The sequence below is a fragment of the Podarcis liolepis genome (assembly GCF_965112155.1).
Source record: "Podarcis liolepis genome assembly, chromosome: 1".
Taxonomy (NCBI): Eukaryota; Metazoa; Chordata; class Lepidosauria; order Squamata; family Lacertidae; genus Podarcis; species Podarcis liolepis.
In genome coordinates, this window is record NC_139554.1 from 74,780,377 (window position 1) to 74,796,524 (window position 16,148).

Here is a 16,148-nt window from a genome sequence, read left to right on the forward strand (position 1 = left end):
CTGGAAAAGACCCTGATGTTGGGAAAGATTGAGGGCACAAGGAGAAGGGGACGACAGAGGACGAGATGGTTGGACAGTGTTCTCAAAGCTACCAGCATGAGTTTGACCAAACTGCGGGAGGTAGTGGAAGACAGGAGTGCCTGGCGTGCTCTGGTCCATGGGGTCATGAAGAGTCAGACACAACTAAACAACTAAACAACAACAACATATAACCTGAGCCTAAGTTGGACAGGTTCACATTATGAACACCCCAAGAAGGTCTTGCTTCTTCCCTAGCCACAGCCTTGGATTCCAGCAGGAATCAGGCATGGCTCTGTCTCTCAGCTGCCCAGCCTGCAGTCTGCTTCTAACTTCTAGCTCACACCACTCTGGTCTTTGTCCTTCTAACTACCAGAAAGTTGAAGGATGGGGGCCCACCCACTTCCTCCCTAGCACAGAGCCACATCCTTTGTTACCTTAACGGCTTGTACTTAGGGGGTAAGTAGAAGCTGACCTAGCTATTCCAGTAACTGAATCTTTCATGAGATTTTAACCCTTGCTGGATCCAGGAATTACAAGGGACTCTGGCTTATAGCTTACCCACCCCAACCCACAACAATCCTTTAGCTCCTTAATGCGCTTTAATGCCTGTTGCTGTTTAGATCTGCACAGTTCCTCAACATGTGAGCTCTAACAGAGTGAAGCATAGGACTGAATTTCAGGCTCGCAAACGGCCCCACACCCTGAGTGCAGGACATCACATGTGATATCTACCCTTGGCCCACCCTTCCTTTGAAAGACTGTGCATGCAGGAGATACATGCACCGTTGCACATGACTTCTGTGATGCTGAGGAGTGCAAATCCAAGGCAAACCTGCAACCTGTTCCTGTGTCTGCTTGCACAAATGGGCATAAACACAGATACACAATGAACCAGATTTATGTTTTAAAGATGCAAGAACTAAGGTGCACCGCTGGGCTATCCTCATGTAACTGCCTTGGTTCTGAAGTGTGTGTGTGTGTGTGTGTGTGTGTGTGTGTGTGTGTCAGTGACAGCAGTATAAAACACAACTTTATGTAAAATGTGTGCAAATACTTCAGAAATAAGGCAGCTGCTCCTCATGAATCCCTACTGAAGTGCCTAAAGCATTTTGCCTTCATCCATCCAAAGAATAGTAAAAAAAGAATTAGCAGCAACTGCAAATCCGCAGCACTCTCTGTTTATTGTGCAAGAAATGCACATTTTGTTTCTCATTTTGCTGTGTCCTCACGTCTCCCCTCAAGGTTGTGCTTCTATTACGAAGATAACATATTTTCAAGATCTCAGCGCTGGGAAAATGCAGCCCTCTCTCCAGATAGTGCAATTGTCGCTATTATGGGTTCAGCTGTGTGGAGTGCGGTTGTGCAGTTTGCACCGGCCATCTCTTGAATATTATTTGTGATGCAATTAATGAGGAGTGATAGCACCACAGCCTTGCCATAGATCTCTGCATGCTCAGTCTTCACAATCTGACATGATGATGAAATGCCCGTTGTGCTGATTAGGTGCAATTAATGCCTCTTGGCCCTGATGTGGCTACTTTTAAAATGAGAAATGATGGCATGGTGAAGGCTGGTTCTTGTCACTGCCTAATGCAGTCAGTAGACGACAAAACAGATTTGACTTTTAGTTTGTTTATTGATACTTTCCTTTTAGTATCTGGGGGCAGCTTTTTCCTGTGTGGGAAGAGGGGACCAGGTGGGGGACAGGACTTTTGCTCATTATGACTCTCCCCCCCCCCCTCTTTTAATCACATCAAATCTCCAGAGAGTCCCCAGCAGCCCTACCCGTTGTAAGAAAGACAGCTCCAACTACTGAAGCCCAGGATTAAGATGCTCAAGGAACTGCCTTGCACATCTGGTGTGCATTAAGATGGATACATTGACAAAGAAAATATACTCCAATCTGAAGCAAGAATGGGGTTAACCCCTTCCCTTCGGGGCTGAGAATGGCATGTCAGAGGGAACAATCCTAGCCTTATGGTGAAGGCAGTGAGCTGGGAATGGGGAAGCTGGCCTTCAGCTTCTAGCTCTTCCCCCCAACACTGAATGGATTTTGCTGAATATATCAAACCTCAGTCTCAAAACGTCTAGTTATCTGAACTCACTGTCAGTGGCTTCACGCATTGCAGAGATTCCCCCACCGCCGCCTCCATCTGGGTGAGATGGCAACTCTTCATTTTATTATGTTTAAATCCTACCCTTCTTCTAAGGAGTTCAGTGTGATTTATATGGTTCTCTCCTGTTTTTATCCTTACAACAGCGATGGAGAACCAGTGGCTTTCCTAGTGCTGTTATACTGTACTTCCTCTAACCCCTGGTGATTGGCTATGCTGGCTGGGGCTGACAGGATTAGGTATCCCATCCCTGCCTTACAACAACCCTGTCAGGTAGGCTAGGCCAAGAAATGGTGACTGGCCCCAAGGTCATGCAGTGAGCTCCGCAGGCAAGTGTGGCTTTGAATTTAGATCTTCGTGGCCTAACACTCTAACCAATACATCAAGGTAGTTTCAGGAGGCTAATTTGTGCTATCATTTTGGAAGCTTGCAAGGCCACCATAACTCGACTTTCCCTTTAATTTTGATGCCATTATTCATTCTGGTAATTTCTCTGGCATGTGATGAGACAGCTGCTGGCTCCATTCAAAGCAGCCTTGGAATGTTTTCCAGGAATTTACCAGCACGTACAGAGAGAATTCTTTACCTATTATGCTCTTTTTTTAAAAGTGCACATCTTAAAATCTAAAGTCATACACTTAAAAAAACATAATGGTATAAAAAAAATTACATGCATCTACATCAGGGACGCTCCTCAGTAAGCCGGGATTGACTGTGGCTCCCTGTTGAGAGCAGAAGATAGCAGCCCCAGGTTTGCGGCAGCATAATGTGTAAAGCAGTCCTAAGAACTGGGTGTGGATGTGGATATGGAAAGCCCCTTCTCAGGTCTGTGTAAATCCATCGCAAATCATTAACCCTCTACCTAGCAACAACCATGCAGTGTTACTGACAATCAAATATACTCAGTGTACATCTTCGAGTACATTGGAAAGTACTGCATGAACATTACAAATAACAACATGGAAGGATGTCGCCTGCCACATAAGGGTGCATTTAGAAAGCTCTTTCATCATGCCCAAAATGGTCAGAAGATGTCAATTAATGTTGACAACACGGGGAGGGGGGATAGATATGTCAATCAGAGCTCAGCTGTAGCTTTCTATAAGCTAGATACTCCCCCCGCCCAGCAAAATGAATCTGTGTTCATTTCAGAATTCACAATACTAAACAGTTATCTTCTTCAGAATTTAGTATGTGGCCAACATTGCTCCTTGTCTATCTCTGGATGTGTCATATTCATACTTTAAATACTCTGGGCCAGTGTGCAGAAAGGTTCAGCCATATACATGCCAGAGGATGGCAATATTCCACAGAGGATGGCAATATTCCACACATTTTGTAACAAGAAAATAGGCCTTGGTATGGTTCCCAATGGGGAGTTAAAACAGTATGAAACCCACTATGTTTTAATATCAAGCTAGACAATGAGCCTTCATATTCTATGGACTTAATGTTCTCTTGTCATTCTCTGAGCAGCTCTCTAGGGCTGCCATACGTCCAGATTTTCCTGGACATATCCAGAATACTGCAGTCAGCAGCAGTGTCCAGGTGGAAATCAGGATTAAATGTCCAGGGAAAATCTCGACGTATGGCAGCCCACGGCAGCAGTGCCGTTTTTGCCGCTTTCCCATAAAAATAGCTCAAAACTGGCATAGCTCAACAACTTTTCTGTCCAGATTTTCACTGTTTTAAATATGGCGACCCTATCTAAACTGTCTCCAGAAAATAAAACATTTTAGCAGTCTTGTGAAGAGCTGGAAAATGGCAAAGCAGAGCCTGCCCCCTTGAGGGCAAGCAAGAAAATACGTATGATTTCCGACTGCTTAAAATGTACATGTCCCTCAGGCAGAATGAATGGTTTTTCCCCATGTGTGAAACAGAACAGTCTCAAAGATTTATAGCCATGGTGCAGATTTCTCTAAATACACATATTTTGGCATAACCATAGCCTGTATAGTTGTGCACATGGCCATTTAATGTATGTCGAGAAGCAAAACATGAAATCAGACTGGGGTGCAAGAGCTAGCAAAATCCTATGCATAATTGAGAAGTTTGTTCCACTGAGTGCAATAGAGCTTTCTCACAGGGAACAGTGTTTAAAATCACATCCATAATATGACTGCATATGGCGGATCTCCTGTGCTGTTTATTAACTTTTCTAAAACCAACACACTAGATTTTTTAAAAAGAAAGTAAATAGTTGCTATGACTGTCTAGTTTAATCAAAGCAGGAACAATCTGTTCCAGAAAAGAGTTCTGTTCTACAGTGTGCATGTTCATGATCTGCACTCCCTTGTGCTACTGCAATAAAACACTAAGCCATGAGTGGAGAACATTTGGCCTCCAGATGTTGCTGAACAACTCCCATCAGCCCTGACCATTGGCCATGCTGGCTAGGGATGATGGAAGTTGGAGTCCGGCTACATTTTGAGAGCCAAAAATTCCCCACCCTTGCGCTCAGTCAAACCATGGGTAAGCATGAATATGCATGAATATGCAAATATATGAGTACTCAAAGCAAAAACTGCAACCACTTTCCTGCTATGGTTCCCCAGCGGTTACAATTCTACTACTCAATACTAAGCAGTCATTTCCTGTTTAGAAAGTGGCTAGGATTTTACCTGAGACATTCGGCATAGGATTGTTTCATATATGGCCACAAGTATGTGGGAGAGGTGAGGCTTACGTTGCCAACAATTGTCAGGGTCCAGAAGCAGGACTTTTTCAGTGGTGGCCCTGACATTGCACAACTCACTGCACAGGGACATTAGCCAAGCCCCCTTCCTCATGGCTTTCAAGTGTGCTCAGAAGACCTACTTAACTGTTTTGTCTTAATGTACCCCTGTTTTAAAATTGTGTTTGAATTTTATTGTAGCAGTGTGATACTGTAAGCTACTTAGTGAAAACGTTTTTGCTTTGAAGAACAGGGAATAGGTACCTAATTTAGATCACTCAGAAGATATGCTGAACAAAACTATTCTGCAATCACATCAAACAGGAAAGTGCTTGCAGTTGTTTTAGACAAGATCGTGGTTTGAAACAATCTCATATCCTCTTCCTGCATGCCCTGCCTCTTCTTCCTTCCACTCCCTTGGTAGATGCTCCTTTTTTGAATTTAGATTGTAAGCTCCATGTACATCAGTGAAACCATATAAATGATTATGATAATAGTAATGAGTTCAGTGTTGATGTTCCTGTGTTCTTCTGCAGGTTTTCTTGCGATTATGCTCAATGAATTTTCCTTTTCTTTTTGCTCTCTCACTCTCCAGTGGTATCTCTCCCATTTGCCTCTAGGTATGTTGGTATAACTTAGGTGCCATGGCCCCTTGGTATACTTGTGTCTGTCATTTCCTTGGTAAGGTATGTGTTTTTACGACCACCACTTCATTTCAAAGAATTGTAGAGTTGGATGGGACACCAAGAGTTGCCTAGTTCAACCCCCTACAATGCAGAAATCTCAACTAAAGCATCCACGGCAGATGGCCATCCAACCTCTATTTGAAAACCTCCAAGGACGGAGAGTCCACAACCTTTCAAGAGAGTCCATTGCACTGTCGAACAGCTCTTGCCATCAGAAAGTTCTTCCTGATGTTTAGTTGGACTCTCCTTTCTTGTAACTTGAATCCATTGGTATGGGTCCTACCCTCCAGAGCAGGAGAAAACAAGTTTGCTCCATCTTCCATGTAATGGTCCTTTAGATATCTGAAGATGGCTATCATATCTCCTCTCGATCTCCTCTATTTCAATTGTTTGATTATTTCAACAAAGGTCTCATGAAAACACACTCCTTTCCTGAAGCCATGGAAGAATACTGTTCCTCCTGAACTTCAGTTGTCTTCATAACCTTCATCTGCAAAGCAAACCACCCTGTGTTGCTTGGACAAATACCCATGCACAGTTCATTTTAACACTGAAGAGGTTATCTGTGTGATTTATATGCATGTTCTGCATATCTCCATGTGAAACTCTCTTGAAGATCTGCAGGGCATGCAAAATTACATGCAGCACCAGCCTATGCACGTTTACTCGAAAGTAAGTCCACTGAGCCTTACATTTCTGGTAGGTTTGCTTATTAAGGAGGACGAAGAATGCCAGATTGTAGGGGACTATCAAGTCTATTGTTAAAAATGTTGTATTGTATCCTAAGTCGGTAGAATCCTGTTCCAGATTTCTTTTTGTAATGATTGTTTTTTTCTTTTTAATTGCAAAAGATATTAGACATATATTGAATATCACAGTGGGTTATGCTATTAGTTTATATTTTATGGTGCTTTCAGCTGTGTAACACTTCTTCGTTGTACTGTTTGTATGAGTTATGTTGGCCTTTGCTAAAGCAACAACAACGAAAGTTTGGATTTGCTAGGTATCTTTCACATCAAAGTCTGAACGAATCAAGAGAAATGAATCAAAATTCACATTCTCATTAGTTGCTACTATCTCCCTGCCTTTGTTAGTCTAGTGCTGTTGCAATTTCCAGGAAATACTTCAGGCTTAACAAAGCAACACTTATCTCAGTGTGTTTCTCAAAGGACCTGAACTACATAAGTCAGACATTTTTCAGAAGCTTGATAATGAGAATTCTTTTCTCTTTGCTTTCAGGGGAAAGCTCCGGAAGATTGATCAAAGTGATCAAAAGTTTTTGTGACTGTAACTAAATAGTTTTTACAGAGAGTGTTAGACTGATTCTCAGGAGTGCCCACATCCCCTTGTCGGGCACTTATAAAATCACTATCATGCTAATTGTTAACCAAGACATGACTGGAATTTTGACTGCACAAAGAAAATATTTTTTTTAAAAAAATGAAGGGAAAATCTAAAGCAAATAAAGAGTAGGAAACTGCATACTTTAAATGGACTGATAACTGGTTTCCTTGTAATCTGTCATCATACATTGTGTCTCACTGCAACAGTCAAGCTGTATTTCAGCTTTTCCTTTTGTTCACTCAAGTGCACCATATTTTTCACCGAATTTTCACCAGGTTTTTAGTACAGCCACACACGCTTGAGTTATACATAGAGCTGCAACTCCTCTGCCCCACCCTCTGGAATGCAGTTCCAGGGGTCCAGAGATACCTCACTAGATATCAGCTTTCCCAGACAATCTCCTTCCAGTGCTGGATATTCTTAGCAATTGCTGTAATCTTACTTAGGACTCTCCAAGTCTCCTCTAAGGGATCTAGAGAATTCAGGACAGCTGAGGATGAACGTGGCAAAGGAAGGGATGGAGCCTGCTGGCACAGCAAAGCTTGCCTTAATCGATGACCATACATGGGCAGCCTCTGAGCTTTGTAGCGCACTGGAAACGAGAAGCCTGAGTAGGAAGGCAACCTTGAAGGTTGTGCAAGGATAGTTGATTGTGTCTGTAAGAAGCTATTTTCTAGTGATGTACCTCCCAGCTTCACAACAAGAGAGGTGCTAGCCTGCCTCGTAAGATAGCCTGTACTTACGTCAACACAATGTGCATGTTCTTTTATTGTACCAGCTTTAGTGGGTGCAAAAAGAAGTGGCTGGTTATAGGTTAGTACCAACTGCAGGAAATGCATCTTGCCACTAGTTTCGGGAAGAATCCAGTGTGCTGCATTTAAGCTTTGAAGTCCTTTGTTGCTTAGGAGTGTGTTGTCCAAAGGACTGTCTACCTTACAAATGTGTCTGGGCTTTAAGATCTTTGTCAGAGCTCCTTTTCTGGGTGACTTCAGTGAGGGCTTTTTGGGTGGTAAAGGTAAAGGTACCCCAGACCGTTAGGTTCAGTCGCGGATGACTCTGGGGTTGTGCGCTCATCTTGCTCTATAGGCCAAGGGAGCCGGCGTTTGTCCACAGACAGCTTCCCGGTCATCTGGCTAGCATGACTAAGCCGCTTCTGGTGAACCAGAGCAGTGCACCAAAACACTGTTTACCGTCCCACCTATTTATCTACTTGCACTTTGACGTGCTTTCGAACTGCTAGGTGGGCAGGAGCTGGGACTGAACAATGGGAGCTCAACCCGTTGCAGGGAATCGAACCGCTGACCTTCTGATCGGCAAGCCCTAGGTGGTGGTGGCCTGCTTATAGAATGCCATCCCTGGAGAGGTCTAGCTGGCACCTTCGTTGCAGTGTTTTGTGTTGGCCAAATGCACAGGAAAGCCTGGCATAAAATTGTGCGACGCAACCATATTCCCCCAGAAAACAAATCAGATTGAATGCTCCATATGTAGCCAGCATCATATAAGCTCCTGCAGCATCACCCTAAAGTTTTTAATTGGTGATATCAAGGAACTAACGGAAAGGCAAATTCTGAGAGAAATGTGAAGGGTTTTTGGTGTTTTTTATGGTGAGATATCAACATGCAGGAATGGCCCCATATCGTGCCAGGGGAGGGAGAGGTAGGGATATAACATATGAGTTTCAATAAATTATCCTTGCCTATCCTGTAAAGCTGCCTGTGACAAAATGCAAGTATGCTGAGGAGCACTGTTATTTGCTTCAACAAAACTTTATAGCAACAATTCAAGGGGAAAGAGGAACTGCACTAAGCAAACCCTGTGGTTACTCTAAGAGGAAATATGCTGTTCACAGATTCAGTTTCAAGAAAGAAGAGGAGGAGGAGGTTATAACGAAGAGCCATTTTCATCCTTGCAGATCCTTTCTTGGCATTTTGTGCAGAAGGGAAGTGAGTGACTAGAAAAGAGCCTTGAGACTTGCAATCAAGGGAGTGGCTAGGTGCATGTCTGAGTCCTACAAAGACTTCCTCAGCTATAATTCCTAAGTGGATTGCAAAAATGAGGCTCTGTGACCAATTCGCTACATCACATTTTCAAAATGCAAGGGGTGGGCGTGGATGCAGAGGCGAAATGCAACATAAGAAGCAGAAGTCAAAGGCAGTTAAAATAACTCATTCCTTGAGCTACTCACCATCTTTAAAATAGATTATGGTTGTCACTTTTCATTTTGGCAAATGTTCTCAAGCTTACATGGACCCATTCATCTTTAACAGGCCTCAGCCACTATTTTGTTCACTCAAATCCATCAATTTAAAACATCAATCAAAGGGGAAGACCATTTTCTACTATTTGCACGGAGGCTTATAGGAGTGTGCTTATAATTCTGTGCTGATTTTGTCCCTTATTCCAAATTTTCTAAGAGGTCTAATTTTTATAGCAAGGTTAAAGCAGCTATGGGCACAGGGCTGTCTCCACTAACTAACTGTCCAAAAATGTCACCTTACATGTGTTTGCAGTGAGCCATAGGTCTGTGCCTATGTCATTAGCATGTCACCAAAAGCAATCCCAAGTCAAAACTGCCAACTTAGAAGAAGTGCCAACATGGTTAAAGAATAAACTGGCTGCATGCCCACGGATCATGTGAACAGACTTCCATTGATATGCAGTGATTTTCACTTTTATGATGAAGGGAAATAAGCAATTCCCCCTAACTCTTGCAAAACATGAATCAAGCATAGCCTTTTTATCCCTCAGTGCTGTTGGTGCCAACAGCAGCGTTGCTTCCGGGGCAAATTCTGGCTTGCAGTGTGGAAGGAGAGGAGCTGCTTTCATCAAGACCACAGTGCAAGGGGAAATAGTAAAATAAAAATCCCCCACTGCATGCCACAGTCTCAATCCTGATCTGCTCCCCCTACCTGTGTGTTATTTTACTTCCTCCACCACCCCGCCACAACCACATGGCTCCCTTTTTTGATGCTGAGAAGATACAACCTTTTTTTATTCAGGTTAATACTTAATGCTGAACAATACTGGGGGGTTTTTTAAAAGGGAGGGAGGGAGGGAGGGAGGGAGGGAAAGAAGGAAGGAAGGAAGGGAGGAAGGGAGGAAGGGAGGGAGGAAGGAAGGAAGGAAGGAAGGAAGGAAGGAAGGAAGGAAGGAAGGAAGGAAGGAAGGAAGGAAGAAAGAAAGAAAGAAAGAAAGAAAGAAAGAAAGAAAGAAAGAAAGAAAGAAAGTCATAGCCTATTCTCCCCAAATGTGCAGGTAATGTCAGGGGCATCTCTGAAGTCCTGGAGTCTGAATTCTGTAGCTGATATGAAGCATTTGGAAGAGTGGAGATGCATGGCCACATCACTTTGGCACTTGAGATGTGCTCTGAAATGTACAGATTTCCATCTTCTCATCCCCATTATTATTAGAGCCAAACTAGACCTAATGGCAGCAGTTCCATCAATGCTTGGGTGGGGAGTACAGAACCCTTCCCCTTCCAACAACTTAGCGTCTCTGCAGCTCCTCCCTCCCCCCCCCCCACTTTTCCAGAAGTATTTCATGCTTCCCAGTATTAAGAGTCCTGCTTGAGGTGGGGGATGCAGCATCAAGAGGGAACAGATTTTTGGGGTGGGTCCTACCATGCAGTGGGGTGAAGTGGCTTGCTTTTTTGGGGGGAGCAGGCATTTGGTGCCTGAATGGCACAACAAAACCTGAATGGCACAACAAAGCCTTGGCAGCAGAGGGGGATTTTCATTGGGGCTATGCTTAAGGCAACAAAATGCCTTGAGTTGCCGCTATAGATTATGATGAGGTAAGCCATGGATGAGGGGAGGGTTCTGCGCTCCTCGCCCACTTGTCCCATTTTGTTCCTTAAGCTAGACTTCCCACCTTTTCACATGACTGAGGCAGGTCAAGATTTAATATCTACTCTCATCACATCAATCTTAGCCCTAATACTCAGCATTTATATAGCACCTTAAGTGCGTTCAAAGCACTTAATCATCCTACCACACCCAAGCACATTCACATGGTGAAGCCATACTTCAACAAGAGCATCCCAGCTCACACTTCTCACCACTTTTATGCTAAAACCTTTTTTTTTTTTTTTGCAATGACTCAGAAACTCATCCGTGTGAAGCATGAACAAGTTCCCCCAAAGTAGTCAGCAAACCTGGTCTCCAGATCTCCCACCGACTGATCTCTTTTTAGATAAGCACCTCCCCTTTCCTATCTTCCTTTTTTCACTTTACTAACCTTGAAACTGCCACAAGACATGAGGAGAACGACAAGCCAAAATCTATCCTGTTGAAGCTGAGACATGCATCAAGGGCCTTCCTTACCTTTGTGTCTCGTCTTCAGCCCCTTCTTCCACCTCAATCTCGCAGTCAACGTCCCTCAGACATTCCGCATCAGCCATTTTCTTTGCTTGCGAAGAGTGCAATTGAGTCAACTGGCTCTGTAGATGGTTTTGTAAGAACACCGAGCAAGCAGCTGAGCTCTCCCCACTCTTCCTGTATTGACTCTAAAGCCAGCAGCACCGGATATCATGTAAGGCTGAAGGTGCGAGTTTGTTTTTCACTCAGAAAGAACAGCAACAAAAAAAAGAGGAACAAATTTCCCCACCCACCCTAAGATGCAGGCCGCAAAGGGGAAGAAAGAATGATAGCAGTTTGAAGAAGAGTCTTTGTCCTTAAATCAAGCTGAACCTCACAAATGTTGCATCAGCAGCCTCTGTTCCTACATGTATGGATAACTCGTATTCTCTCTCTCTCCCTTAGTCTTATCTATGTTTTGTCTATGTTAGGATCCTTAGAGCAAATAGTAGGGCTGGGAGATTGGGCAGTTGCAACACTGCTTCAGCAAGTATCTACAAGCAGCATATTTGAAGGATGGAAGGAGGGTCAAAGTCCACAGCCAGGCAAATATGGAGCCAAAGGAACACCCCAGGAGGGAGAGCAGAGAGAGCTACTTAAGTCAGTTGGAGGGTTGGTTGTAAAATGCCTCATGGCAGTCAAGCAGCCGCCATGACACCCCAAAAGTTATTGATTTGTTTCATGCATTTCTCCCTGTCACTCCTCCATCATATTTAATTCCCTCAACAACCCTGTGAGGTAGGTTAGGCTAAGTGGCAATGACTGGCCCAAGTCAGATGGCCAAGTGGGGATTTGAACCCTGGTCTCCCGGGTCCTAGTCCAACACTCTAACCACTATGCCACACATACTCTATTGCTAACTACCTTGTGTTGCTCTGTGTTGGCTTCCAAACACGGCCTTAATACAAAAAGAGGGGGCTGCTGATGGCCCCAATATGCAGATGTGCCATAGCAAGCAAAGTGGATTTGTTATACTGAGCTCTTTGACTATGAACAATGGATTTACTTCCAAGTAAATGTATTCAGGATTGATGTGCACATACTCCAATTTAAGCTGATTTAAAAGCAATATGATAAAACCTGCTTAATACTCTTGGCTTAGCTTGTAGATCAGCTAACCCAGAACTGGAGTTTGTGATAAAAAAGAATGATCTCAAGTAGTATTAACAGTTTAAAGCTATTCTCTTCAGTAAATCTCTAGTGTATGTACATGTATATATCAAAATAAACTTGAAGAGCTGATCGTTTATCTTTTAAATCCTGCCTTTTTTATTAACTGGTTTGAGTCTTTCAATTAATTCGAGTCTTTCAGTGTATATGTTGCATTTCAATTGCAGGTAATTTTTCAATATCTTTAATAAAAGTAACAATTTGTTTTGATTAAATAGCACATATATTTTAATTTGGAAGGTCCCTCTGATCACATTACATAGATTAGAAGATGCATTTAAGATGAGGTTGTTAGTACCCTCACAGAGGCAACTGTACTTCAAAATCACCATATATAATGGGTTCATAATTGGCATTTGACTTGTTGTGAGGAATCAGATCATTCTCCCATCTTAAGCAAAACACATTTGTTGAGTATCAGTGAATATTTTAATCTGCAGGTCCACGGCTTCTAACAAGTTATCTATCCAGACAGCTCAGAGGACAACAAACTGAAACATCTGGGTGGGGTGGGGGAGTTAATGAAAGGCCTTAGAATGATTTCTACATAGATTGGTCTCTACTGTGGCAGATGAAATGAGAGGTGGTGGGGTAACCTCACCAAGTAGTCCACCACTTCCTTCCTGTGCCTTCTTTTCCTCTGTGTTGCTACATTTTCCGTGTGCTCATGGATGAAGCAACTCCTCCGAAATGGCTTGGACAAGAGGACACAAGAGGGCCCCTTAGATAGGCAAGAGCACAAGGTTCTCAAATCCCTTGCACAAGAGCTGAATAAAGGTGACGAAAGGAGAGACAGGAGTTACATTTAGAGCATTTAGGCTCCCTGATGACTGAGATAATGTATGTGCAGTGCTTTGGAGACTTAGTGCAAAGCTCTGCATGTCTACTGAGAAGCAAATCCTGTTGAATTTAATGGGACTTTCAATATTTTTTCACATTTATTAAAATATTTCAAAACCATAGCATTTCCTCTAGCAATTCTGCCATATTTAAGTGTTAAAAGCCTGTTTACACACACATACACACTCACACACTTAAATTATTTACTGTGTTAATATTCTGCTAAATTAATAAATCAGAATATTTATGCGGGAGAAATAAATATATTTTTCGTTACATAGCCTTTGTAGCTGTTCTCTTGATTTTTAAAGAAAAGGCAGTCTTTAATTCAAAGACAATGCCTTCATCCAGCGAGCCTCCCACACACCAGGATGTTATACAGCTGCCTCTGTGAGCTAGGAGTTCCCCCGCTGCACAGGTGATCAGCACTGTCAAGTCCTGCCAGTGTTGCTCACCTTGTTAGGAAAGGAGGGGGGAAAGTGAGCCTCTGGAGTCAATCACCCACACCTCACACAGGTAATGATTGCTGTGAGAACAGTCAGCACGCACCAACACTGGTTTCCACGTGTGGATTGTCCATGCTGATTGGGGCAAGTATTTCTAAAAGGAATATGCTCTCCATGGAAGCATTGTGAAACAGATGCATGACATTTACTGCTTGTGCATTTGCCCCAATCTATTTTCAATTTTGGGGAAATGTTTCCAGTCAATTTATAGTATTTCTAATTCTGGGCAACCCCTCACCTGATGTGTGCCCCATCCTTTGTTAGGGACACCTGTTTCTGTCTCCATGCCAACAAATCTACTTATCCCTCCCCACAGCCTAAGATGCTTGAAAATAATTCTTTCACCTTAGGGGGCTAGCGCAGGTGGCCTGCTTTGCTTTTCTGCCTCACGGTTTGCAGATCTGCCAGATCTCTGAACATGAGAGCTTTTGCCTCATTGTTATGCGTTTGGATATTTCCCCCCAGATGATGCTGTCAGAGATGCTGTTGGGAGGAACTCAGCTGTGAAGATGTTTGTTTCATAGGGCAGTAAATTATCTTTCTGTGGAGAAAGTTCCTGCAGGACTTAATAATCGAGTCACTTCTCCTAACCTTCATTTACTTTGTGCTTCCCATTGTGCAGTACAGTGGTACCTCGGGTTACAGACACTTCAGGTTACAGACACTTCAGGTTACAGACTCTGCTAACCCAGAAGTAGTACCTCAGGTTCAGAACTTTGCTTCAGGATGAGAACAGAAATCGTGCTCTGGCGGCGCGGCAGCAGCGGGAGGCTCCATTAGCTAAAGTGGTACCTCAGGTTAAGAACAGTTTCAGGTTAAGAACGGACCTCTGGAATGAATTAAGTTCTTAACCCGAGGTACCACTGTATATCACAGGTCTGGCCCAACAGAGCAGCTTCCACAGCTAGGGATAGGGAAGAAAGCCAATTCACGTTGCCTTTAAAACCAAATTTATGAAATGTACACTTCCCCCAAAACAATATGAGAACCTAAGCACAGCCATCCTTCGAAATTCACAGTTAACCAAATTTCACGATGCAGTTCCCCAACCACTGTTCACGAAAATGCGTATAATAGGGGAAAGTGTGCTTTTATTAAAAAATCACAGTTTGCTGCAGAGATGCAGAGAACTGAATTTAAGACTGGTAAAATGAGAAGCTGAGAAAACCTAAACTGACAGCTTCTTCCACCCCTATCTGTGTACTTCATGATACAGAAAATAATGTAACACCAAGCAGGAAATTGCCTGTTATTAATGGGGGCATTTGGCTCTGTCAAAATAATACCAGGCATAAACCTGCAGTCTGCCTCCCCATTCCCTAATCAATAAATGTCAGCCTCCCAGAAAACTTATCCCATTGGCCCAGGTTGATTGCAGTTTAAGGGGTGTCCCTCTCTCCCATACTTCTTGGGCGCTACTAGCTCATATCTCAGACACAGCTCAGAGCTAGGCCATCTTGGCTTTGATAGGTAAGCCATGGTATGTACCTAAAGAAAAATCCTTGGGCTCTGAGAAGAAGGAAGTTGGGGCCCTTCCAAACAAATTTTAAACCTTAAACAAAATTTAAAGATAAAGGGTTGTCAGAACCAGCAAGCGACACTGTTGGGTGAATGGAACAACAGTTGCTCTACTCCTCTGTGAACAGGAAGTGACTCTTTAATGCAGTACTTCCTTTATGCTTCCAGCTGGCTGTTCCACCATCAACGCTCATGGAAACATATTTTAAAAGCGGCAGAGATAGCACAGGATAGTACGCACCACGGAAATGATCTCTTTCAGCTTCTGCCTTCTGGAAGAAGGTATAGGGTTATAAAGGCCAGGACTAGCTGCCTGAGAAACAGTTTCTACGCAAATGCAATTCTGGTTCTAAACGCAGCATAAGGGGTCTCTATAGTATAGTGTATTTTAAAATGGGGTTTCAGAGTTTTTAGGGGGTTTTGAATGTTTTATGTAGTTTTTATGTTGTTTTTATATAGTTTTGTGGTAGTTTTATGAAGTTATTCAATTTCATTGTTCTGCATGGGACAATGACAATAAAGATATCGTATATCGTATATTGTATTTCACCTGACACAGTTCTCACCCATGTAGAATGAAGAAGACCCATACATGCTGAAGCTATGCACATTTCTAGACTCCACAGCTCATTAAGCACTATTTCTCCCATAGGCCAGCCCAAGACCAAAGGACAAAATGGTCTCCCACCACCCAACCTTGTTCTGTGTACAGAAGCTGACTGGACCATCAGCTGCATCTTTTTTCAATCCTGACAATGATGTTTTTCACAGCACCTGAAGGCAGCTGGCTAGTTAGGGAGGTTCTGATCAGGCCACGTTGCACACATTGTTCTGTCCTCCAATAGAAGGTTATAGCAAGGGGCTCAGAAGCTGCAGCAGGGGGAAGGACTACCACCACTGCTCCAAAGCCTCCGCCATCT

At 43.2% G+C, this 16,148-nt stretch overlaps 1 protein-coding gene across 1 annotated transcript in view; it reads right to left on the reverse strand.

Moving 5' to 3' along the window:
* LSP1 (lymphocyte specific protein 1) overlaps positions 1 to 11,588 on the reverse strand; it is a 74,854-nt gene extending 63,266 nt beyond the window's left edge. The window contains exon 1 of the mRNA XM_083488740.1: positions 11,162 to 11,588. Coding sequence (XP_083344866.1) covers positions 11,162 to 11,238 — 77 coding nt within the window. The 5' untranslated portion in view covers positions 11,239 to 11,588. The remainder of the gene's footprint in view (positions 1 to 11,161) is intronic.
* Positions 11,589 to 16,148: the final 4,560 nt, after the last annotated feature.